Source organism: Megalops cyprinoides, chromosome 4 (assembly GCF_013368585.1).
Source record: "Megalops cyprinoides isolate fMegCyp1 chromosome 4, fMegCyp1.pri, whole genome shotgun sequence".
NCBI classification, from domain to species: Eukaryota; Metazoa; Chordata; class Actinopteri; order Elopiformes; family Megalopidae; genus Megalops; species Megalops cyprinoides.
Window position 1 is genome coordinate 15,626,959 of NC_050586.1, and position 27,547 is coordinate 15,654,505.

General features: G+C 47.1%; 1 protein-coding gene across 2 annotated transcripts in view; it reads right to left on the reverse strand.

Annotated features, from left to right (window-relative positions):
- The window catches only part of si:ch211-106a19.1 (uncharacterized protein LOC561797 homolog), a 71,381-nt gene that overhangs the window by 43,400 nt on the left and 434 nt on the right, over nt 1–27,547 (reverse strand). For both annotated transcript variants that reach the window (XM_036528081.1, XM_036528079.1), the window contains exon 2: nt 17,460–17,668. In XM_036528081.1, the coding sequence (XP_036383974.1) occupies nt 17,460–17,668 (209 nt within the window). The remainder of the gene's footprint in view (nt 1–17,459; nt 17,669–27,547) is intronic.

Here is a 27,547-nt window from a genome sequence, read left to right on the forward strand (position 1 = left end):
CCAAATGCCAGTCTGTGGGGATCTAATATTCACACACAAGACACTTGAGGAAATAAACCACCTGCATGTGCATTATGTCCTCGGTGTCCACACCACAAGAGCTGTTAAGGAAAAGCCTATTCCCATTGTTCCCACTGTTAACTATACAATTTTATCATTTGTTAGCTGATCATTTGAAACCAGCGTTCAGGAAAACTCTAAGGCTTACAGTAAATAGTATTTATCCATACAATGTTCCCCTGTACTGTGATAGCCACGTGCTTCTGTGACTCTGTGTAAGAGTGTACGGGCTGCCGAAGCAGATCTGAAAACACAGCGAACAGCGTTCACGCAGGGTCGTTGACCTTGATGTCAGAGAGACTGAAGGGGAAGCCAGGCGCACAGCCACCCGAGCGCTTCAGAGCATTGTTCGGAGTTCACCTTACAATGGCGGTGACATCATCACCCTTCAGTCGCTCACGTGCCTCCTAGCAGAGAGGCAGGGCTCTGTAGGCGCGTTTAGATTGGCTGCCCTCGGTCTCAGAGAGGGCCGGCTGATTGGCTCGGGAAGACCACGGCCCCGCCTCCAGCGCCTGTGCGCTGAGCCCGTATGCGGCAAGGCGGGCACGGGGGGGGCAGCGGCATGCGGACGAACACATAATTGTCCTTATTAGAGCGATTAGCGGGACGCGCTACGCTCGTCGCTCCCAGCTCTCGATTGAGCGGATCCAGACTACACGATTTCTGGAGGAAAGCAAGGGGTAAAACGCAATCAGAGTTACCCGGTGAAGGGGTGCGTCAGAGAGCATTCTGTGCACCCTGTGGCCGGAGGCAAAACTGCATGTTAACAGGGCTGTCCCCTGCTCTGGGACTGAGCGTCTCACATGAGAAGGGGCTGGGCAGTGGCAGGCAGGTGTGAGACAGCTCACCTCCTGCACAAAAGCTGGATTCTTTTGAGCATCAGCTGCACGTACATCTCAGTCAGGCCTTCCTGATCAGGCGAGCAGGACTAGAAGCCAAAGCATCACTGATTCCACAAGCTCCCATCAGCACTAGAGCATGATGATTGGTTGTAGTAGATCATGATGCTCATACAGAACAGGAGGCATAAATAACGGAGTAAGAACATTCTTCCTGAGTGAGGAAACAGCACTGCCTGTATGCCCAAGTCAGCAGACCGCTGACTGACACATGGAGCGCGCAGCTGAGTTTCTGAAGATCAAGCAAATAACAAACTCAAAAAAGGAAAATGATGAAACAACCTCTGAAGTGTTACATCCCACGTGCTAAACGAATCTAAATGTCACACTCCCTCCGTTTACAGAGAGAGACACCTCACAAAATCCCTTGGAATGAATTCCATTCCTCCCCCAAGCAGAAATAATAAATAAGCCATCAGGAGGATGTTTAAAAAACCATAATTAACCGGTGGGTGTAAACACCAACTGAAACCCCGCGCCAGTCTTTTTTGGGGAGAGGAAAGAAGATATGATGATTTGGCAATTACGGTCTGTCAGAGCATGATGGTAATCCTCCAGTAGATGGGCGCAATTACGACTGCCTGTCAGCAGAAAAAGCCTCCGTCAGTCAGTCAGCCGCGCATAGGGATCCGCACAGACACACACACTCACACACTCACACACTCACACACTCACACACTCACACACACACTCACACACACACACACTCACACACTCACACACTCACACACTCACACACTCACACACTCACGCGCACACACACACACACACACACACACACACACACACACACACGGACAGACAGACAAACTGACACGGACAGACGGGTGCTAGCCATCCAGCCGCTCACCACATCACTCACACGGCTACCTGCACCTGCTGAAGCCCCACTCACGGCCATAAAGCCCAGCCTCAGGCGCCTGCCACTCAATGCAAATCCTGCCATTATCCGTCACGGTGTAGATGAGATATGTGCAGCATTGTCGAGACAATCGTCTTTCAGGGACTATGGCCAAAAACAAAAGGAGTCCGCCTCGTATTTCATTCACGTAAAAATTAGGTCTGGTAAAAAATGTATGTGTACAGCTCTACAAAAAGCGTATTATCCTCTTTGCCTCATCTCCTTTTCCTTTGCTATGAGGAGTAAAGGGTCACTGTCTCTGGCAGGAGTTGCTTATAGCCATCACTCTCAGATACTGCTATAAAAAAGATTCAGCTGTGAGTTTTTCAGATTCACAACTCAGTTGAGTTAAGAAATCAGAGTCATTTACTTATGAAAAATTTCCCCTTCAATTTGTGACCTGGCAAATATAAGCAGGAAGGAAAAATAATGACCTTCATTGAAAAAATCAACCCAGACAACTTTAACTCTACTACCATATGTTGCAGCTCTTTAAATTTCCAATGACATAATGTGCTTTCTGGTAAAACACATCTGTTTCCTTGAGAGTTTATCAGACGCTGTGTAAATCGACAGGATTCACTGCAAGTTCAGCTTCACCCTTTACCCTGTGGTGGGCGTACCCTTAAACATAAGCATTTCTAAAAACACCTCAGGGACCAGCCTTCCTAACGCTACCTAACAATTTTGGTTTCAGAACTTCTTTTTATTATCTCTCTGAAATCGAAAATTTTACAACTCTTCAAGTTTATGACAAAAATAAAAAGGGGTCCTTTGAAAAGTACAAGGTAAACCTCTTTCGATAGATGCCAAGAAGTTGTTCATGAATCAGGAAAAAAGATTTTAGTGGCCCCTACATTTGGATTTCTGGCAACTGGCTGAGGTCGCCATGTTTTTCATACCAGAAAATCAAGCTGAAGACCAAACAGCATATGCTAATGTATAACAAAATATGCAAACGACACTTCTGAAGCTATCACAACATGAACAGCAATAAAATATCTCATTGTAACCCCACTAAATGAAAGGTCGTAGACGTGAGCCCATGAAGAAGCTGGGTCTGATGCTTGCACTGAAGGGCAGTGAGTGCTCGGCTCCTCTCCTCACACCTGCGGCTGACATGTTTCTGCTCCCATCCTCAGGGCTCACAGAAACTCAAGTAGCTAATTTCCTTTCTTTTTTTGCCAGGCCAGACCAAGACTACTGAAATCTGTCAGGAATTCTATTTCTTTAATAGTCTGCATGTGAAATATGCCAAATCTGACAGTCTACCTTTCTTTACTGCACAGTGAAGCAGCTCCTACAGCCTTTCGGCTCCATCCACCGCGCGTTGCAAAGTTGCAGTACTGCACTGTGTCAGCACTCCGCCCCTTCCTCTGATCATTTGGACAAAATCTGCTCCGAGCCCCAGAACCAACAGGCCTCCAACAGGACGGAGGGAGACGAGCCAGCAGCCTCACCATATCCGCGCAATGTGAGGGAGGAGCGGGTGGGTCACACTCTCGATTCAGTCCCTGGTGTCAGATCTGACACCTCCGCACAGCGGAATAATAAGCACAAGTTTTCCCACGGGATCTTACACAGCCTGCTTTGCATTTCCCCCGTTCCCAACGGCCAAGTTTTTCAGGCAACCTAATGTCCCCCCTCTCCCCCCTACCCACACTGGCATAGACCCAGTTGGCATCTCTCCCAGGGAAGAACACTGAACCTTTCAGTAAAAACTGTAACTTGCAGGTATGCTATCATCCAACACACGTAAGATGGTGAATGAGCCATAATTGGTGATGGTTACTTCATTTACAGGTCAAGTCTTTCACTGCTCTTGTTAGGGAGACAGGAAGACTGGAAGAATAACTACTGAGATAGAACTGCTGTCTTCTGCTCAAGGAAGAAGGAACCTCATGTTGTAGAATTATGCAATACAGTAGTTTTTCAGTCAACATACTTTATATTAGCCTGGGTGCATATTTCTCATTGGTCATCTAAACATTGTTGGACAGCAGCAGAAGTAATTAAGTACAACTTCCTTAAACACAACAAGCATCTGTATTGCACAACCCTGAAGACAAGAAACTTTAATCACCCTGTTCCTTCAAGGAAAGTGTTCAAATGAATAAAGAATAAAGCAATTAAAGAATAAAACGTCTACAAACAGGAATAGCTTGAAGGCTTCCCTATCCTGCAGTAAGCCGACATTCACACAGCCTTCTATGAAACAGTGCTAGGCAATTCTGTTCTTATTACTAAACCGTTTTATCCAGTTCAATATAAATATATGGAACACTGACTCATTGATTCGTGCAGTTTCTCTGGAATGTTCTGTTCCTCTAACTGTTTCTGTACATGTGCAATTTGTTCAGTTCATCTCGTGTGTTCAGCAAATGTTTCTCTTCTGACCACAAGGTGAATCAGTTAGTTTTTAATCCTGTGCCATGAGATACATACATACACGCCATATAATACAAAAATCTAGTATTAACAGCGTGTGAAACTTCGATAAAACATTCAATAGAATACAACACTATACTTAACAGTGCTATCATTACCAGTCATTTTATGAGGAAAGTCATTTCTTGACTTCATTTGGAACAATTAAAGATAAGTTTGCATGATATTAGATTGCAGTGATGAAGACAGTTATTACTATTTTTGGTTATTATTTTCATTATATAATGTTTGGTGTTTTTTTCTGGACTCTGTTGACATCATCACTGGCATGGGTCTATTTTCTTTCCATGTACAAGGCGTCTCTCCCACGAGTGAAAATCTTGCATTCTGGGTCATGGGAGGGATGAGAGTGAACGCAGTGTGTAAAAGTGAAAGGGGATGTGGCTGAACCGGGGCCAAATGGCAGCGGGGGTAACGGGTGGCCTACTTATGACAGCCTAATGACACGCCCGTCAAAATGCGCTGCTCCCAAGACGGTGCAGCCGAACCCGCGCACTGAGAAACCAGTCAGAGAGCGCCCCTTTGTCTGACCTGGGGGGGACCCAGAGCCAACCACCACCACAGGGCGGGTTAGTGAGGGTGGGGAAACTGGGCTGCCGGTGATACAGTACACGATTGGCTGCTGGGTCACCACTGCGAATGATTGGCAGGTCCATAACAACATGACTGGCCTGACACTCCAAGTGGAGGCTGGCAGAATGTGGAGGAGGGTAAGGACACTCGCACAGTGCTCGGTACAGTGCACTGCCGTATCGCTACATGTAGTGTGCAGCCTCCCCGCCCATGCTGTGCTGTTTACGAGGCGCAGGGCGTGGGCTAAATCACTTGCAGATGACAGCTGATCTTGATAAGCCACGGGACGGCAATCCAATTAAGGGCCCAACCGGAGCGCGCAGGAACGACAATGAATGGTCTGATCAGACCCGCGACTCGGATTAACGCTCACCTCCCTGCGAGAGGCGCTACCCCTCCCCCTCTGTACAAGTCCCTCCCGTGAATCCTCGGGTCTGAGCGGGACAAAACAGGCGTGCTGCGAGTCGAGCATTCGGCCCCGGTATTCGCCAGACTCCTGGATGTGAGCCAGCAGCGAATACCAGAGCACCCCACTGGTAGGCCTCCACGAGCAGCAGCCGTTGTTTGGAATCCTCCAGGTCGTTACTCGGCCATTAAAGAGGGTAACGGAACTGCAAGGCAGAGGCTGGTCTTATTCTTAAGTGAGACGCACACTCAAGGACCCACCGCGAAGGCATCCCTGACAACAGGGCTGCCCTTTACTTCAATGAGGGGCGTTTCTCTTTCGGCCTTGTTATAAAGACACTCCGGTGTAAAATGTAACATGAACAGAGAGACTGCCCGGCTAGGGAGGCAGCAGCCCTGAGCGTCTTGTCTGTGCGAGAAGCACACTGGCTCTGCACCTTCCTGATAAAGAGGATTGAAATGCCATTGTTGTCCAGCGGTTGCAGCCTTTTCCCCCCTTGAGGAATGTCTTTAAAAGATCATCGTTCCAAACAAGGCCGTTAAATATCTGGGACACGGGCTGCCCTTTGTTAGCTGTGACAGGGAGAGGCGACAGGAGGAGAAATATCACAGAGAGAGAGGAGAGGAAGAAAGGAAAACATAGAGTGAGAAAAAGTGTGAAAGAGGAGAGAGGGAGTGTGTGTGTGTATGTGTGTATGTGTGTGTGAGAGAGAGAGAGAGAGAGAGAGAGAGAGAGAGAGAGAGAGAGAGAGAGAGAGAGAGAGAGAGAGAGGGGGGCACAGATGAACCCCCCAGTCTCAGTGCAGATCCACTGAGCACAGACCACTGAACATCCCAAATCACCACTGTACAGATCTGGAAGCTGGGTCCTGGGTTCTCTCCAGGTTACACCAGAGCCCAATCAACAGCACAGCAGAGGGGAGTCTCTCAAGTGGCACTCAGGCACAGACACCTGAGCTGCGCTGTTTGTGATTAGCTCTCTTTGTCCATTGGCTGGAGGTACTTTAGGCAATGCTGATGGGGCACTGATTGGCCTCTCCCAGGCTCCTCAACTGCATCTATAGTAAAAGCCAGGCCAGGCAGTGGAGTTTGTCATGTGGATATGTTTCAGACCATGCCACCAAAGCTGGGACTCAATTCTCCTACACTCCGGAGAGATTTGTGCTGAGTTACTGGAAACCTCTACGTACGAGCAGTGGATCAGACTAACAGTGGCCAAAGCCATACTAACTCCATGACTGTTTAAGAGAGGCAGGTATACAATTCCATGCTGCACCTCAACCCAACTGAAAATGATACCGTTAAACACGAATCTGGACACGGCACGCCAGCTTCCAGCAGGCGTGACGACGCTGTGCTCCCCAGGGAGTGGCAGCCAGCAGCAGTGTCCCAAAGGACTGCGGAGGCAGACAGACAGAGGAATGGATGGACTGACAGACTGAGAAGGAACTAGCTGGACAAAGGAGAGAGAGCGCACACCCCAGTGTCTTGCAGACAAGCTCAGACAAACCATGCAGAACAAAGGTCACACGTCTGAGCACAAGACAATTCATATAAACAGTTGGGGCGGCATAACCTCTCTGTTGCGGCAAAGTGAGAGAGAGTTGAACAGAGGCAAAGGGTGAGAGGGAGGGAGAGAGTGAGCCTCCTAATCCTGTTTAGTGACTTTAGCTTTAATATCTGCATCTGCTTACAGTGTTGAGCAACCAAGCTGTTAATGAGCAGTGGCCAGCCGAGCGTTTCTCAACAGAGAAATGGGAAGCCGAAGGTCTCTAATATTCAGAGAGACCCGGTTGTGAGGGGTAGAGGGGAAGGCCCTTCACATCCCTGTCCCTGCGACCGGAAAAACCGGCCACTTGACCCCCCCCCCCCCCAAGATCCAGCTTTACTCGGCCTCAATGGCAATTAGCGCCTTGCACAAAAACAAGCAGCGTGCCTGCCCGAGCGGCAAATCAGAGGAGACCGCGCTTCCCAAAAAAGCCCCTCCGGACAGACAGACAGAGGCGGGCGGCCACGCGTGAGCACACACAGAGATGGCGGCAGGGGCCGTGTCAGACGCATGAGGAGCGAGCGTCGCTAAGACGGCCGGCTTCCGGAAAGGCGGCGGAGGAAAAATAAATCATTTGCACCATCTGTCACTTCTTTCCAGGTCAGACTGGAATTTGAATGCTGGAAAAAAAAGATTTACATTATTCCAAACATGCTGAGACGTAACGTGAGGCAAGCCCGTGAGAGCAAACGCACAAACACACGGGGAAATAACACTGCAGACAGCTCCGGAACTTGTGATGCTGTGATCTGTAGAGCAGGTACCCAAAAACGCTGTGCCGGTGCGAACCGGCCGTGCTGCACATGGTATTCCACACCAGCAGCAGCCAGCCTGATCAGGGCAGTCTGGAAGCGATGCAACCTCTCGGCATTTTGTTGCCAAAACCACAACAGTATGAGGACAGAAACTCTCACAACACACTGAGGAGACTGTCTTACAAACTCCAAAACACATAGGCTCCGCACACACGTGCACACGCACACACACACACACACACACACACACACACACACACACACCTACACACCCACATACATATTTATGTACATGGACACAAATGCATACATAACTAAAAAGAAACACAAACTCAAATACACAAACGGGCACACAGGCACACACACACACACACGCACACATACACACACACACCTACACACCCACATACATATTTATGTACATGGACACAAATGCATACATAACTAAAAAGAAACACAGACAAACTCAAATACACAAACGGGCACACAGGCACACACACACACACACACACGCACACATACACAAAGAAAAGACACACATACATACACGCACACACACACGCCCCATTCTTCTTCTCCACCCTGACTGTAAATTCCTCAGCTGAGAGGAGAGAAAGTGCTCTGACTTACTTACACACAGATGGTAGGTTGTGTCTCCTCTTAGTTGTTCCCTGACTGGTTACTGTCCTTTTTGTCTTGGTTCAATGAATTTTTTGTCCATCAGAATAAAAGGGGGAGTTCCACACTCCCAGCCTGCTGTGGCTTCTGCCCGTACTGGAGGAGTTGGAAAAGCTTGAAAGGTCACTGGATTCAGGACTGAGCTTCTGTGACTAAGCGCTGCTGCCTTCACAGACGCACAGAGAAGGGTTTTACTGAGACAGAGAGAGGGGAACAGAGAGAGAGAGAGAGAGAGAGGGAGGGAGGGAGAGGGAGAGCGAGAGCAAGGGGAGGGAGAGAGAGAGGGAAAGTAAGGGGAGGGAGGGAGAGACAGAGAGAGAGAGGGAGAGAGAGGGAAAACAAGGGAAGGGAGAGAAAGGGAGGGGGAGAGAGAAGGAGAGGCAGAGGGAAAAGCTGGAGCAGAGGGAGGCGGTGGAGCAAACTCCACTCAGCAGTTCGCGGCAGACGTTGCCAATCGATACCCGCGCTATTGCCCCGCCACCACATGGGGTGTTTCAGCACCAAGGACAGATGCCATCCGTCACCCACACAGACCACTTCCTCCACAATGATGTCACGATAAGAGGAGGCAGAGGAACACGTGCTCGTTCTCTCCCTCAGTCTCTCGAGTTTCCCATTTTGTGGTTGGGCATGTCACTAGCAGCTGCTTCTCACAGATGACAGCTCGACTCTCGCCGGCTCGGTCCGCCCGCTCCCTCGGCCCCGGGATGCCGGCTCTGCTTGGTGGATATGTCCCACTCCCCATGGATAGCGTGATGTGACGGCACCTTCACCTGGTTGCTCACCGTAGTGGATAAAGCCGACACAGACAGCTGCGTGCTACCTGGGAGGTCTACGGTCTACATCGTTCAGCTGCCTGTCGGGTGGAGCTGCTGAGAAGTCAATTCTGCCCCGCCACCGTGGTGCCAATCCAGTGCGGTGTGTGATGTTGATAAGCTGTGCCCCAGGAGCCAGCGCTCCCTCAGAGAAAGGCAGCAGGTCACTGCAAACAACCCCCCCTTTGGTAAACACAAATAGAGCAGGCCCTTCGCCTTATGCTTGTGCGTGGGAGCCACGCAAACGGCAACAGCTTCGCTGATGAATTCCTCCTTGCTGCCCAGCTGGTGGCACGCCGTCCCTTAATGAAGCCCATCTGTCACCTCGGACACCTGGGACAATTCCCCGTCTCCTCGCCGCCGCTCCGCTCGCTTCTCCTGGAAGCCGAGCTACTTGCCAATCCCTGGAAAGGGAGGCTTATCAGCGGGCAGTGGGCAGAGGCGCAGCGGGGGGCGGAGCGGCACCTGCCAGGAAAGCGGGTCAAACGGCCAGCGGCGTGTGGCTCAGCGGGCAGCCTGTCCTGGCAGGCTGGAGAGAGGAGGAGTTCAGAGAGGGTCAGCGGGAGGGGCTCTTCCTCAGCACTGCTGGAGAGATTCATCTCTGATGCAGGAGATCAATGTGCTAATGGACACCACACGTGTCTATTTCAGCGCTGGGGCAGCACTTACTTCTAAAGACTGTGGGTAATAAAAATCAACCGTGAGACACGGGATCATTGAATGTTCTTTTCTTAGGTCTGTATAGCTACCGCCTGAAAGCTCCACACATTGCCTTATTACCAAGCATGGACTCTCTCACCCCAGGATTGCATGGAGCACATCAGACTGCAGAAGCTGCTTCTAGCAGGGGGACTGCCAACTGTATGCGATCACATGCCAACATATTAGCCAACACATGAAAACCGTCTTTCCCCTCTGAGACTCGTGTCTGAAAGTGTAAGTGTGAAGGCATTGCAGACGCATCCTAATATCACAGCTTTAAACTGGTTGCGAGAGCTCCTGTCACACCACAGGGTGTGAACAGGGCCGACCCAGCTAGGGACATGACATCACATGATGACGTCGTCATTATGGTATCCTTGCCATTTACCACGAGGCCTTTCTCTGATCCATTAACAACTGGCCAACAACACCTGCAGATGTATTTCCACACGCTGCCAAGTGTGCTGCAATCAGGGCTGTGGTCTCATAGTTTTATTCCAAACTGAGGCTAACCTCAGTAGGAAAGAGATGCATTACAAGAATAAGACAAATAAGACAAATACTTGATGCAGTGACAGTTTACAGAACAGGGGTTGGGGGGGGGGGGATCACACAGTGTTTGCGTGAGCAGCTACAGAGGCACCCGTCATTGCAGACTCTCCACCCACAGTCTCCAGGGCTGACAGAGGTAACTACATACCACAAACTGAGCTGCCAGGGCACCTACGCGATGACAATGTTTATTTCCTTGAAATCCCTCCTGATATTCGGAGGCGATTTACTTTTCGGTTTTCATCCACGTCTGCACCTGGGTAGAGCCTTACCAGACAGCTCTGAGCGGGGTTAAAGGTCGGCTCCGTGGGAAATGGCATCGCTGTCAGGGCGCAACACGTTTCATCTGAGCCCGTCTAATTGATTAATGTGACTAAATGATCCATTTATCTAATTTTCCGCTCCTAAGATTTTGATAAATGAACCAGAAATGTGAAAGGAGACATAGTTCATCCAGGCACAGCTTCCAGGAAATGCCCTCAGTAAACTTTATATATTCCCGAATCAATTACCTTAGGTATGCAGCACTTGAGAGCAGGAAAAAAGTCATTCCTTATCTGACACATAGCCTTCTGCATAGCAAAAGGACGCTGTAAAATCTGATAACTAAGCAAATGTTCTGCTTTAGCAGGGTTTTCTTACTCAGCTCCTCAAGAGCAGTCATAATCATATTAGCATCTACAACATAATCTGGGGCCACGATTCGAGTGTTAAACCAGAGATGCTCTGGGCCGCAAATGAACAGATCTGGGACAGCCCTGACACAGTGTGGGTGGGGCTGGTGAGGTGGGAAGGGGTGCCACCTCCTGGCCCAATAACAATATTACAAACAAGGCAGTAAACTGATGTTTTTCAATAGGGACACATCCCAAAAACAGAATGAACAGACCTGGGGATAGAGCTTCGCTCCACCCATTGATCCATCAATACACACTACAAACCCCATACATGTTCCGGCCCTGCAAATGTAAAATAACATGGAAGAAAAGCTGGTCTGTTCAGTAATTGGCAGTAAGCAAATGGAGCTGCACTTAATCTCATTGCAGCAGCAGCTGAACCCAGGTTCTGAGATGGAATGTAATGTGGTAATGGACAAGAATTACAGGAGACTCCGGACCGTGGAACCAGAGGACTGTGAGCATTCCAAATTTGGAAAAAAAAGACCAATGTTTCTCCCCTATTTTCTCCCAATTTTAAGAATGCTCAATCGTGTCAGGACTGTGGTCTTGGGAGGGGAAGAGGCCATTTTAATGGGACCCACCGAGATGGCATATAGCACAAAAAGCAGCCGGGAAACAGAGAATGCTAAAGTGCTTTCATCCACAAAAATAACACAATAAAGTAAAAAAGAGCCCTAATAAAAGCGCTATTTTTGACGCAGGGCCCCAGAGTGTCAGTATTGACAGCGGGAGAGACGGCCTACATTTCCTCCTCTCTCCCTCTGGAAATCAATAAGCAGAGGAAATTAGTTTATGGTGGATTTTTTTTTTTTTTTAATTTTAATTGTGGGGTCCTATAATACATGCACCCCCCAACTCTTTTTCTCCCAGCATGCTCTGCTTGGAGTGGTGTTCAGCTAGGCAAAGGGCTGAAGGGAAAGGGTACTTTCATCTAAACTCTAAATAAAACTCCAGACACAACAAGTCTTAGATTAGATTCAAAGCTGCTATAATATATAATGTTGATTGTATGAGCTAGTGCTAAAAACTCAGGTTGCGGGGGGGGTGCTCATGAGTAGCAGTAGTCATTTAGTCAGTAATCACCCTCACTCTAAGCTCAGGCTAAGTCCTATAACCCACAAATCACTAGTCAGAGTCTGGTATTGTCATTGGTCCACGATGACTGGGAGTCCACTGTAGCACAATCAGCTTCACCTAGTTGGCACAGGGTGGCCAGGGCTACTCAGGTCACCGCTGTATTAGCACCTCCTAGTGACTCACCAGGTACCTACTGATGGCTGGTTGCCACATGCTTAGTTACCACAGCTTATTCAGAAAGCAGTTAATGAAAATCAGTCAGCAGCACTGAACAGCAGCCACTGCATGCTTGGGAAGATATGAGCTGTGTGGCAAAACGAATATATTCTGTTACGCAGAATACGTGTGAAAAGGGTACACTGGACTTCTGCTGTTGGTTAGTGCAAATAAGTGCAAATAAAGGCCATAGAGAAGGTAATGAAAACAAACAGTGTCAAGCAGAAGTTGGGCTGGCGGCGTGATTTAGGAGCTGCAGTCGCCACATAAAGAGGATTGATTGCTCTAGACTGACCTTCAGAGGAAGCAGGTGCTTCACGGAGAGGTCGGTTAGAGCATACATCAGAAATAAGCACACACACGCCCGCCCGCGCGCGTGCGCGCACACACACACACACGCACACACACACACAAACAACTATCACAAGCAGGTGTTCTGTTTACCATCTTTCTCACACATACATGCACACGCAAAAAGAGTACTCCTCTCTACCTCCCTCTTGATCACACACACACACACACACGCACACACACACACACACACACACACACATTTGACACAATTAATTGTAAAGATGAGGAGAAGAGGCCTTAGGTACATACATTTCAAAGAAATTCCTCAAAAGCAAAAAGCCCAAGGACATCCTGTGTATCAGCAGTAAGAAGTAATTTCAAATGAAACCCAGTGCACACACCCTGAGCTCACTGTAAATATGTATCCACTTTCATCTCTCAGCCATGAGAAATTACAAAACCCTCGTCCTCCACTGGTCTCCACTGGAGTCACGCAAACACCAATATTGAGTCACGCAAACACTCCTATGAATCTACATCTGAGCATCTTCAAAGTTTTTCAAGGAATCTTGGGTTATAATTCAGCAGCTGTCAGCGCTGACAAAAACACTTGCAGTTTTGGATCAACAAGGAGACAACTGTTCTCAATAAACTGTTCTGCTAAGAAAACAACACAATATGCAAAATAAGCGTCTTCTGAGCTGTTACCCCAAATCAGACAGTTAGTGGGGAAATTCACACCAGTCTATTACAGAGCTTATTCGGGATACTCTGATTAACATGTATACAGGAATATGAGTGGTGTCTGTATTTCACAGCGATAGTAAACAGCTTGTTCAGAGTACGACCATAACCAGGGTGAGGACCGTTGTGTGGAATACTGTGCACATGGAAAAGTGGTCAATGTGAAGCAGCAGCACAGGGACTACATTAAAGAGCCCCAGTGCAGATTTTGACTGCACACCCTATGATTTACTTCCACCCAAGTCAACTGGTCTGGAACAGTGTGACCTGCCCATGTTACACAGGTGAATGGATGATCAATTGTTCCGCTGGCAAAAAACTGCTGTCAGTCACTTTCATTAGTCACGGCAAATTCTCACCAATCAAATGCTCATCGATCAAAACTGCATTAAAAATTTAGGATTTTACATTCAGTAGACCATCTCATTCATTGTCTGGTTCCTCTCTGCAACTTCTTAAGTCTGGAACTGTAAAACCGACCAACCCCTATTCATGGAGAGAAAAAATCTAAATACATCTATTAAATAAGCCTTAATATGGAGTTTAGCCTGCCAGTATTTCACTCCATTTTAACAAACGGAATTCTAGACACAGTATTTATCAGCTGTCAATTAAAGCACATCTTCAAAGCCTTCCCACGCCTCACTATTAACTTTCAATGACTCTTTAATCTGGTTGGGTCCCCAAGGAAAGACTTCATTCAAAGTCAAAATTGTGAATGTCTTGAAACTGGTAGTTAAAATGACTTTAGAATGAATTCATTATCTCCGACGTTTTCCGTTCCACTCGCATTAGCTTGAGGTGTGGGGGTCCTTTTTGTGCTTACTAGGTAGCTAGCTATTCCTCTTGATTTGTGAACAACTCTACTTTGCACTCACACAGTGAAGTCTATCGAAATATTCAAATCCGTCCTCCACTTGCGCTCACGCTAAACCAGTATGCATGCCATCAGAGGCAGTGTTTCAAATGGCCAAACAGGATGTGCATGGTGGATTTTAAAGGAACTGGTGGAGAATTTGAAGAATGAAATGTGTCAGTCAGTGAGCAACATGTTTGGCCCACCAACTTGACTGGCAGAGTCCATCAGTCACTGAGAATCTGAATCAGCCAGAGACTGATAATTATGAGTAAAGGGAAATGCTGGATGTGAAAGGTCACAGAAAAACATGCCCAGAATAGACGGATAGCTCCGGCTCTTTCTGTCTCCCTCTCGCTCACCGTCCAGCCACTCTGCTCCAGACGGCTGAATGAGGGCTTTTAGCGACGGAAACACTGCTTCTCCTCTGGCTGTCTTAAAGCACTCTTTGACCTATGCCTAAAAATACCATGCGGAAAATCCACAACAGTCAAACATGCCGCACCTGGTCTTCATCGTGTGTCGAACAAAGGGCCTGTGCTTTCACACCTTCAATCCAACGCTTCATTTTCACACGAGCATTAATGCCGCCCTCTGCGTGCTGCACTGGAAAGGAGGCCTTCGCCATATGTGTGCCAGGTGCGCGTTCCAAACATCCCTTCAAATGGGGGATATCCTTGGTTGTTGGACTATGCCAACAGAAGGGAAAGGAAATTTGTTCCACAAAAACATTAACAGTGTGAAAAATAATGTAATAATGTGAGAAATAAAGGATTCTTGTATATACAGACTTGTAATACAGAGTTACACATCTGTAATATGTAAAGAAAATGAGAGCCTGGGGCTTTGCATAGTGCACTGTAGCTCCAGAACCAGGGGACACCTGGATACAGGAGGTGACTATCTGAACCCCCTAATCACAAACCCACGCATGGAGAGGGTCTTCTTCATATTCATTTTTTACCAAGGTACCCTTGAGCCGTTAACATTCTCAAACTAATGCCAAACATAGATAAGTGGATACACAAAGAGGGCTTGAAGTGTCACCCTTTTCTTGAGAGATACGCAACGGGTCTGCAGAGAGATGTTAATGGCCGGCACGCGTGTTCAGATAAGGAAGGGCCAGCAAGGGTGTTGCTGGAATTTCAGTGGTGGGTGAGCTGAATGCTAACTACTGCCAGTGGAATGGCTAGGGCTCGAAGGCACCCCGTGGACCAGTATAAGACATTACAGCTGAAAAGAGTGGGCTGATACAGAATGTGAGCTGAGCTAACCCTCTGTCAGGGAGGGGAGACAGTAAAGATGTGGTAGGAATGACAGAGTAGAGGTAGATTCAGGCAGCTAACAACTCGGCTAACAATGGGTATCTCAGTGAACCCGAGGCTGCATCCCGAATCATTCACTCATGTCCTCTGCTCTCTGGTTAGTGCATATTTCCAATTGACATTTCAGGTTTGACAGAATCACTTTAGTTTAGTTTAGTTTAGAGAGCGAGGGCAGCAAGGCACTGAGAAGCATCTTCAGGACAGATGTGTCTGTCAGCATGCCATGTTACTATCTGTGAGCAAGTCAGCACATGAAACCACCAAAACAACATATAGATATAGATATAGATAGATACATAGATAGATATAGAGTTTGCTTCAAAAAAAAAAAAACTGAAATAATGCAATTGCTCCAGAAACCAGCAAGCAGAAACCAAACACTCCTTGAAGACCAAGATGTCAAAATAAACAACAAGAAAACATTCCAGGGGTTAGCCGTGCTTCCCACTTTTTCACTAATATCTCCATTTATAATACAGCTAACTCACACCAGCTGCACATTGAAGTAACTGTTCAACTGATTAGCAAGCCAACCATATGCAAGGGACTCATTTCAGACTCTTCCCAGACTACACTTCCAGCAGTGGTAACAGAGTTAAATTTAGCAAGCTGTACTTAATAACAGTTTTTAATTACAGCGGAGTAACTGAAGCAGGTGTGCTGCAGGTTTTGAACCACAGCTCTCACTCGGCTCATCAGTGTCATCATCCTCTGTAGCTGATTCACGTTCTGAGGAGCTTCGCTACAGCAGCACTACTGAAACTGTTTATAGAGATACAGAGAGGTACGTTCTCAGGGTCTGGAACCCACAGAAGCCATAGAACTCGCTTAATTGTGAGGTAAGAAGTGTAGTGGAGTGAACAAGGGAGTGGTCTGGGAGTAAGCCTCCGCTGAAGGTGGGAAGATAGGGCACAAAGCCTATGTCAGATTCCAGATAACACGAGTCTGCTTTAACAAAAGGAAGCCTGATTAGATCCTTTGGAAAATGAAAGAATGTTTATACAACGTTTAAATGGGGGTCTAATATCTGTACTCTCAGATGAAAGATAAATGGAAACACAGAGAGAAGCTGCTTCATGGGCTGTATTTGTTGGGAGGGCTCCCTCTTGTGGCTATTTTCATAAAAGAGCAGCCATTTATAGAACTATCAGCTCAGTGCAATTTCATCCAAAGCCTCACCCTGTTTCAAATGCCAGGGGACACTCCGGTCTCAGGCTGAAATACCACTGCAGCTTGAGCAGAGCACCATATGGTGATCCATATAATGACCTGCATAACTCATGCAGACTTGTAAAACTGAGCCTACTGCTCCCAAGACAGAATGTACAACATCCTCCCTGCAGCTCTGCACCGGGGTGCACTTTCATGCCTGTGACACTGTCATCACATTTTAGGAATGTGCCACAATAATTTCAAGATCCCCAAAACAGCCTAACACATAAGACAGTGTTGGCTAAAATACAGTACCAGTCAAAGGTTTGGACACACCCGATTAACATAATGGAAAACATGGATTCAAAGATATTTTGATCTCAGGACTGCTTAAATGCTTGAAATTTGTTTCTTAGACAAATATGAATCATAACTTGATGGCTATGTATGAATTTCTTTTCAAAAAATTTTATTTTTAAAAAATATTATTGGCTACTTTGAAGAATCTGAAAAATAAACACTAGTTAACAGCTTTTTTCACTGCATAATTCCACTTTTGTTCATAGTTTTGATGTCTTTACTATTATTCTAAAATGTGGAAAACAGTAAAAATAAAAAATAAAAGTTGTGTCCTAACTTTTGACTGGTACTGTATAGTGAATATTAAAACAGCCCTGAGAAAAACTAGGCAGCGCTTAAAACACACACACCAGAAAAAAAACAGACATAGCAAATAAAATGGTCCAATGGCCCTCTGCCCACGGTGCGGGTCCCCTACCTGATTGGTCGCGCATCATGCGGATGGCCTTGGCCTTGGCCAGCTCCAGGGCGGTGACCCAGCGTTGCCGCTCCACCTCCGAGCCCGCCTTCAGGTGGTAGGTGCGCCCGCCGCTGCTCAGCACGATGTTGCAGGCGTCCTCTGTGTCGATGTGCGCCGTGGCCAGGTTGATGGTACCGCGGCAGGTGTGCGCCATCTCCGCCTGCGTCCTGGGGAAGGGGGGGGGGGCACGGACAGACAGCCAAACGCACCCACACACACACAGACGGATGGACGGACGGGCACAGCAGACACAGACAGGAGAGAGAAGAGGTACGCTGGGTCATGCGCTCTCTGTGGTCACTGAAGCACAGGTGCCTGATGCTAGGAAGCTAGTCTGCCGTACTGGCCTTCAGTCATTCATCCCGATTGTGTGTGTTCATGACAGGGGTGAGGATGCAAAGCTCTGATGCTCCAGTGCAGCCTTGCCCATAAAAAAAAAAAAAAAACATGCAGAAAATGCACAGCTAGAATTCAGGGTCAGAAAAGAGCAAAATAAAATGGCAGAAGGAAAGGAAAGATTAGGGGCACTTTTCTGCTTGTTTTGAGAGATTTGAGTTTTACGCTGTGGCCTTTCATCCAGAATGCACAGAAACGCGCAGCCTCCACCACCGTTTTCTGATAACAAACCTGCACTTCATGCTGAAACTGTTTGCAATGAAAATATCATTATCACACAAAAAAAAAAAAAAACGCATGATTTGAAACAGCAAACTGAGGATTGACCCATACAATTGAAGAGTGTTTGTCTCTGGGCAAGCCATCAATCCAACCGTGTGTTTGTGTGTGTGTCCATCTATGTGTCTGTGTGTGCGTGTGGGTACGCGCCCCCCATGACTCTGCTGTGTATTCAGGGGGCTAAAGAATGCTGGACAACAGGGCCATTGTGTGTCAGTGAGCCAGAGTGGACAAAACGTGCAACAATGAGAGGACCAAAAAACACAAACAGGGCAGTGTTGTGGGACACTTGGGAGGGAGACATGAATGCAGAGCGGAACAGGGGACAGAATTCTCTGGGGAACCGTGTAACCTGGTGTAGCTGGAATCTGCCGCAAGCGCTGACCCTGGATCAGCTAGTTTTTATTCTCATAATGTGCGGGGTTTCAAATCAAGGTTGGCTACACTCATTCTGGGTCAGCTGTTGAGTGCATAAAGTACCTGTTGATTGGGACCCCATCTGACGCGGGCATCCTTGACACAAATGTGCTTGCACTCAGCAAAACAGTCGCAGTGCTTTTGACGGTCAGCAACTGCAATTGCTTTCCCCTTCATCTGAATGGTTAGCATCAGATTCATCCTTCATTAATGCTTGACGGCAGTACGTGCGATTCTATGTGTGGATTGTAAAGGCACTTTGTAACCTGTGTTATTTAAAGGTTGCATGTAATAGTATGCAATTAGTGATCTTTAAGTGGTTTGAAATGGCAATTCAATTTTCTTTTAGAAGTGAGTTTAAATAACTGAGTTTAAATTGCCAGCAGGGAGTAGAAGGAAGTCAAATCTGCACTGGAGTGGGGGTGTGAAGACGACTGTTAAATCTAATTTGTACGTATGTTAATCTATACCCCATGACCACAATCAAGGTGGCCGCAGACTAGACTCTCAACTCAGCTTTTTTCCAGTAGTAATGGCTGTCACACAGAGTCAAATTACATTACTTTTATCTCAGTGTAAAAAGGTTTTCACACAATTCCTGGCAAGTAGTGGTTCCTGCGGTTACACATTTATGATGGGGGTGAGTGTGCTTGTACATATTTTTTTTTCTCAAAATTAGCATGAGGCAATTAGATATCAAATGTCTCTTACTAAATGCAAATCTAACATTAGTGGCTAAAGTCAAAGTTAATGCACTACAACTGGCACTGGCATAGATTCAGTGGTCTCAAATATAAACACTATGAGCTTGGGCTGTGATGAACAGCAAAATTTACCCAAAGATCAGTATTCATGTGTAATTCATATATCGTCAGTGGCACTCAATTTTCAGAGCCTCAATTTTCATTAAAGCTACTGATGAGATGTTGAAAATAGAAGCACTGATTGGCAATTCCTGTCTAATTAACTTAAACACATGTGGTGAGGTTTCAGAGTTACTGCAGGTAACATTGTTCACTGATGAAGGCAGTGTCTTGAAGCTTTTGAATTTTCAGCCCCATTTTTAAATGAAAAATTGAGTGCAGGTCTTTTACTAATACAGTTTCTTGAATTTACACACCTCTGTTTTTACCATACCAGCCTAAACAGCAGAGCAATCCCTTTCTACTGAATATTTAAATTCACTGGACTCCCACGAGTCACTTTTCCCTCAAACTTTTCCCCAGGCAAACTGGACCATCCTCAGTTGAATCAGAGCACAGAGCAGTCACAAGTCAGTGAAATGAGCATCTGATCACCTACTGCCACCTAGCGTACCACACAGTACTGCATCTTGTGGTTGCATATCTGCAAAATCTGAGATGTGTATTTTTCTCTGCATGGTCGGCTCCAGCACACCCACTGTGCTCTGCTACCGGCGATGGGAAACTCAGGGCTGCAAGCACTCATTTTGCATCAGTTGGGAGTCCAAGGAGGACTGAGGATGGGGAGGCTGGATGAAGCAAAACAAGCAAAGACAAAGAGAAGGGGAAAAGAGAGAGAGAATCAGAGGAAGACAGGTAGAAAGGTAGGGCAGGACAGAAAGAAACAGAGACGTAGAGGAGGAACTAGGGAGAGGTGGACTAGTGTTGGTGTAGGCTCCCATGATCAGTGTTGGAAGTATGCAGTGTGTCCATTTCAAACAATTCTGATGATGAGCACATTTTGTAATATGCGATTCATAACCTTTCAATCACGACAGGCACCCAAACTGAGGGGTGATCTCAGAGGACATCGTCCTTTTATTCCTTTTTAAAAAAAAAAAAAAAAAAAATTATGTGTGCCTTTCTGATGCCAGGATTATGGGGCTCAGGTAACCTAAGAGCTAGGTAACACTGTGTCTAATGTAGCTCTTGGCCTAAATGTCAAAACTCTGACCTCCCTAGTTGGGACAGAACTGTAGTGGTACCACCCACAGGGGTAATATGGTCTGGCTGCAAGATCCGGGGTGGGGGGAGTCGTGCTGCCACAAATAGCCCCACTCAAATTATGAGAGAAAAAGTAGGAGGACACAGAGATGAAGGGAAAGAGACAAGCAACGACATGAAAAGCAAGAGAGTGTGAGACACAGTGACGCTGACACAGCCAAGTGAGCAGAACCGAAAGAGACTGCCGGTGCTGACCTAGGATGCCCCGCGCACAGGCTTGCCAGGACACCGTTTTTGTCACAGGCCCGAATATCGTCAAGTTGACAAAACCGCAAATCACAAACATGCAAAAACAACCCCATCTATAAACGCTGGAATACACCCTGCTGATGACGTGCGGTGAATTAACAGGTCGGAAATGCCCTGCAGGCATATTACCGGGTCAGACCACAGTGGGGTCCTTACAGGGATTCTGAGGAATATGAATCACCTGGAATGATAGGATCATTTTTCATTACTGGAGCACATAATCATTTTCATCATGTCTAAATCTGTCACACTATCATTAATTACCTTTGCACACCACGTAGTTCATTGTAACATTTTCCAGCCAATATATTTCATATCCTCCTAGCAAGACACCCAGAAGCAAAACAGGAAGAGTACTTAGGTAACTAATATTTCACAATCAGAAAGTGAACACTCCACTGAATAAATGCAGAAACTAAGTACATAGTGTATTCAAAGCATGAGGATATATCATTTCTGAAAATGCTTAAATGATTCTCAAAGAATGAGCTGAAATATACACACTGATACCATTTGCTCTGGTAGTAACAGACAGTCCTGAATAAAATGACAGATAGAAGCACTCCAATACCATGTGTCATTTTCAGCCCATACACATTTCACTTTTCATTAAATGAAAGATTTTTCAGTAAATTTGTTCAATTTAGCACAAGATTATGCTCAATTCTGCTAGCCATTTTCATTGTTACTGCTTGGGGCCTGGTTGTGTCTTCTGGACCTCGTCCAAAGGATAATACTAATGAGCATAAAAAGTAGATCTGGAAAATATGTTTAGATTCATTAAGCACTGAAACAGAACGGGCTGGCATACCTATTCACACAGTGTGTGTGTGTGTGTGTGTAGTGTTTACTGTGCAGTGTGTGTACTCTGCATATATTAAGCAGTGTGTGAATGTGTGAGAGAATGTGTGTGTGAGTATAGTGTATACTGTGAGAGTGTGTGTGTGCGCGCATGTGTGTGTGTGTGTGTGTGTGCGGCATACAGTAAGCAGTGTGTGCGTGTGCATTTGTGTGTGTAGTGTGTGCGTTGCATATATTAAGCAGTGTGTGAATGTGTGAGAGAATGTGTGTGTGAGTATAGTGTATACTGTGAGAGTGTGTGTGTGCGGCATACAGTAAGCAGTGTGTGCGTATCCGAGTGTGTGTGTGCGCGTGTGTGTGTGTGTGTCTGTATACGCGCCACTACCCTCCGTCTCTAACACCTGCCTGCCACTGCCTAGACCAGCTGGCTCCCAGCCACACGCTGCCAACCACACAAACAGGACTGCGAGCTGAGTGCGCCAAATTAGCAAGCTGCTTCACAGGGATCACACAGCAGGGGAAACAAACAGACACAGAGACGCGTGGAGAGGCGCATGGGGAGACACAGATAGCCTGCCACGCAGGTAGAGAAGCCTCTTGTAGCTGAGGAGGACATGGGCAGGTGGACAGAATAAAGCACATCACAGCCAGACAGGAGGTCACAATTACTGTCTAGTAAGCAAGGAAAAACACAGAGAAAAATCCTCATTTCCAAATCCAAGTTACACTAGTGCGGGCTCCCTGTAGGTGTTAACAAGTGACGAATGGTAGAGGTGCGGGAGTTTTAAAGGGTTTTCCCACATGGCATGGGGCCCTGAGGGAGTGTGGCTTGTGGGAGAACAGGGTCATTTAAGTTCACAGGGGAGACTGGGCAGCAGGAGACTAACGTTATAGCCCTCTTAGACAGTGGGCAGTCTGCCCAGCGTTGTCCGCTCAGCTCAGGTAACAGGCAGGGAGGGGTGGAGGGGGGCTGAGAAGGGGGAACGGGGGAGACAGGAGGGGCTGCAAGGGAAGGACCTGTACAAAGAGACACAGCTCTGTCACTATGTACTGCCCTGAGCGATTGGCTTGTGTCTGTGAGAGACTCTCCTCACACGCAGATTACAGGGAAACTGATCAGCACCGGATTTCGCCGCTGGGAACTGGCTTTAGCAGGAGAAGAAAGGAAACATACCGGGCAGACATGCAGTTTCATTCCCAGCACCGGGGCCTCAGACTAGCTAACTTTGAAGAGCTGTCTTAAGTAGCTGCTGTCCATCAATTCATTTTCTCTCCTTTTTCCTGGAGGATGTCAGGCCTTTCTGGCAATCGCAGACTACCGGTAACTAAGAGAACGGTGTTTGGAAACTGCAGGAATTTGGTGCTGTCTGACTGCTGGGTGTGAAAAGCCTAACTAGTCTGAGCCCGGTGCCCATGCGGCTGGCATCGTTCTGCACCCCCGCCCCTCGTACCGCAGGGCAGGCCGCGGCGGTGATGTCATCGGGGGCGGAGCCCAAGCCCAGTCAATCTTGCCTCACAAGACAGCTTCTGCATCATCTCTAAGCTTTTGCTCAAACTGGGCCAAGGCTGCCTTCCTACAAAAATGCATCTGACCGGGCTATGAATAAGGCAAGCGCGTCACAGCGGCTCACGCTACTGGGGGGGAGGCGAGAGTCAAGCAGACAGATCAGGATAAAGGTGATGCGTTCGCAGCAAAAGCTTAGAGAGTGGAAGGGGGGTCTGCTCTGCAGTGTGCGCAGGTTAAGAGCTTTACCTGTCATCCACCTGAGCACACATCCTCACAAAACACATATCCACCGATCTGGGGCGTGAAAGAACAGAACACCATTTCAGCACCCTGACAGCACCACAGGCAAACACACGGGTGACATGGAGAGAGCGGACAGAGGGAGAGAGGACAGCAAGACAGCGAGACAGAGAGGGGGCGAGAAAGAGAAAGGGAGAAAAAGAGAGAGAGAGAGAGAGAGAGAGAGAGAGAGAGAGACAGACAAACACATGTGGCAGTTTTCGGGATTCTGACACGAGCGAGGGATTCTGTGCTGAAGGGGACGGAAATGTTTTCCTGATTGTTGCGAGCGCAACAATCCCACCGCCCCAGCGCGGATCACAAGGAAGGCCATTAATGAGATTACGCTGCGGGGCCCGTGACACACGCGCATCCCTGCCCCCCCCCCTTCCGCAGCCCCGGTCATCTCACACACTCAGCACTGAGCGTGCCCGTGAGCGGGCCAGGCCAGCCCCAGCTGGGCAGAGGAGTAGCAGCGCCAGCGATGATACAGGGCTTTCATTTTGCTACATAGCTAATGCGCTGTAATCTTTATTAGGCCGTTAAGTCGGATTTCCGAGCCGAGGTGTGAGTAAGCAGGCTGAGAACGTTAAAGCTGGGAGGGCAAGTCAATTAGCAAATTAAAATTGGGGGAGAGAGCGAGACAGAGAGAGAGAGAAAGGAACCATGGTCAGAAAAATTCTGGTAAGATGACGCCGTTTCAGCATCCCTCTAATTTATGTTTCTCTCTGATGAGCAGGCAGACAGAGAGCAGGGAAGGGGAGGGCATCTCAGAGTCAGAGACAGCCCACCTGCACGTAACTGCAGAGTCAGACCGCAAGAGAGACCACGGTGAGCAAGCGCCGTTCTGTGTGCAAAACCCCCATTAGGTTTCGAATGGCATAAATATTAAACACGAGAGGATCCTCAGATAACCGGCATGTATCGCCTGAACTGCATTCAAACAGCGTGCGGATCAATCGGCCATTTGAGCGGAAAGCTAAGGTGTTAGCTTACTTTTACTAAGTAATGTGAAACAGCAGGTGGATAAATAGCTGGGGTTTACCACGGGTCGTTCAGGGGACAATGCACTTTCAAGATGCTCCACACAGCAATAATGAACAAACCGGTAAAGATTTACTACTTTTCCTAAACTTACACTTTACTACCTAAACTCATACTGTAATCAGCCAGTCTAGATAAGTGGTTAGGCGATTAAACTATAAAATGGTAACACCATACCAGGTTGTGTTTGCATTTAGGATGATGCCCCACAGAATGCCCTATTGATTATCTGCAGGTTCAAGTATTACATGCACTGTTGACCTTGTTCTGTCCAAAATGAATACCAATACAAGCACCATTTTTATGAAGGGAGATACAACTGAAATCAGTTTGTGGTTAACAAATGGTGAGATGGTGAACAGGACACACAAACAAGACTCTCCTTTGACAAGGCTTGGGCCCACCCTTTTCCCCATCAGTAACTTTTATTTAAACACGGTATCTTCATGAGTATGACATGATTTGGTATGACTACATATTAAAAAAAAAAAGGCCACAACCCACAACTTTGGGTGGCCAGCCTCAGTTTCAGCCAACTTTTAAGAGGCAGTGGGTCCAGCGTCACGAATAAAGGCACTTAACACAAACACAACATTAAAAATTGATTGGACGCGCAGAACCGCGAGCACCCAGCCCACGGAAGGGTTGCGCGTGTGCGCGCGCAAACGGGCCCGTCTGACTCACAGCCCTCGGCTGCGGCGACGGGGAGTGTCACAGAGGACAAATGGAAACGTGCAGTAACCTACACTCCACGGCGCTCTTCCCATCAGGGCCTTCTGCCGCGGAGGGGAGGGAGAAAAGTGCTGACGTGACTCGTTGACGCACGGGGCGCCTCACCCGCTCCATGAATGACTAAGTCCTTACAATGACAGTGCGGTGGGGGGGGGGGGGGGGATAAATGCTCCTGATGCATCCGGACACCACTTTAATTTACGTGCATGCGCTCTCTTCCCCCTAAAAGTTGTGTGCGAGGGGAAGAAAAACCAACTTGTTCCGGGAATTAAAGTGTGCCGGATATTGGCGGTAATTCCCTGGATGGATAGACCCACACACACACGTGCAAGTACGCACACACACACACACACACACACACACACACACACACACACACGCAGCCAATCCAGACAGCCCAGCCAAGCAGAGCTGTGCATTATGCAGACTCTTCTTTGTGAAAGGACTGTTTGCACCACTGCCTCTGCGCTCAGATGTCGGCAGGCTACCCTTACATCACGGGACAACAGTCACCTTCCAACACAATAGTCTATTAATAGAGGGAAGGGAAAGGGACGGAGCTCTACCCTTTCGCCATCGGCACAAACTGGCGAAGGACTTTGACACCCTCACATCTCAGCTTCCACTGTCTGCTGTCTCGAAAGGGCATCCGGCCATCTTGAATGGTATACGGTGGTGCAGGTGTGAGTGGACCAGGAGGGGGGGAAGGTCAGGGGGGGCATTATTGCAAAAGGTTCAGAACAATGAATACTGAGGTATCATGACAAATTAGGACAGAAACTAGCCTTTCCTTCCACTATAGAAGGAAATAGTATATCTATATAGTATCACTACTATAAATATAAAAATAGCTGAATGGTTATTATAGCCTTGAGGGCACCCAGCACCCTGCATTGGAGATTTACCTGATAATTTCAACACAGAAAAAAGGGTTTAATTGAACATTCATATGCTGTACCTGGACCCAGTATACTACCTATCTGACAGGTCACCTACAACTCTAAAAGTGAACCTCAAAGCAGGCTAGGTCTTTAGACAAGTTTGCATCATACAGCATACAAAATGTACCTAACAAAGAATTCAACTTTCTTTAAAATAGAAAAGCTGAGGAAATTGCTTCATTAATTTGACTTATTCATAATAGTTCGCTGTCAACTAAACAGTCTGTTCGAATGATTTTGTCCCGCATGAAGTGCTGTTCTACGAAACACACCTGTTTACACACTATGCATCTTTTCAAAGGCTTCACCTTACATCTATATTTGATTACATCGTTTCTTGTTAATGCAGGGAATTTGTAGATTATTACCTAGATATTAGCAGGATAATGATTTTCGTGGCAAACTCAAAGGACTAGGCCTACGGGCAATAATGAAGCAATTAATTAGCAGAGGAAACTGGGTTGGCAGAACAGTACTGTTGCCTGAGTGACACCCTCCCCCCTCCCCGCCTGTTCAAAGGGCCAAACGAAATACGACTCCTGTTCAAGAACCACCTCGACAACAGGTGTTATTTACCTAGCGCGCAGGTGACACCTGGAAAACGAATGTTTTCAGTATGTATAAAAGGCTCACTTTTCCACCTAATTGAAATAACTTCCACGTTAATTTTAAGCAATGACTTTAAAGTTGGCATCAACAGGATGGAATCTGAAAAAGTTAATGCGTTATTCCTCGAACTAAAAGGGCATTTTCAAAAAACGGGTGATGACAGATTCTCCAAGCTACATTTACCTTAAGGTCAGGTGTAAATGACACTTTTAAAGATTGACATTCCTAGCCTGACTGATGACAGATTTTTACCTCATGGTGCTTTAACATTGAGAAGACACCTAACAAGCTACCTAATATATGTCATTTATAAAATCAACACTACGTTTATAGCTGAAGACAAGAAATAAAGCAGGCAGCAAGCAAACCAAATATTAATCCTAGTTATGTTCAACGTCCTCGCTCACGTTTTAAGTTGTTCTGGTAGCTTATCTAACGTTAGCTGGTTAGCTATTTTTAAATTTAGCTGGCTAGCTACTGTATCCTTCTAAACTGTCCACGCAACAGAGGCCTTGAAATTCGTGCCACGAATCGTGGACAGACTAGCTACACTGACGTAGTCTCGAAATGCAGCAAAACAGCGAGCTCGCTAGCTTGCTAGCCCGGAGAAGTTGCATGTGTGCTTCACCCAGACACCATTTAGCTAGCTTGCATGCTAACCGGCTAGCTAACTTTCTGCACCTCTGGATTTGATGGATGTAGCCGGCTAGCTAGCTAGCGATACGCTTTAAACGCAGAACTGCAGAAGCAAGCTAAGCTGTCATCTAAAATTTCAACACCCCTTGCTAGCTCGCTGCCTGGCAAGTGTCAAACATTTCAGTTGAC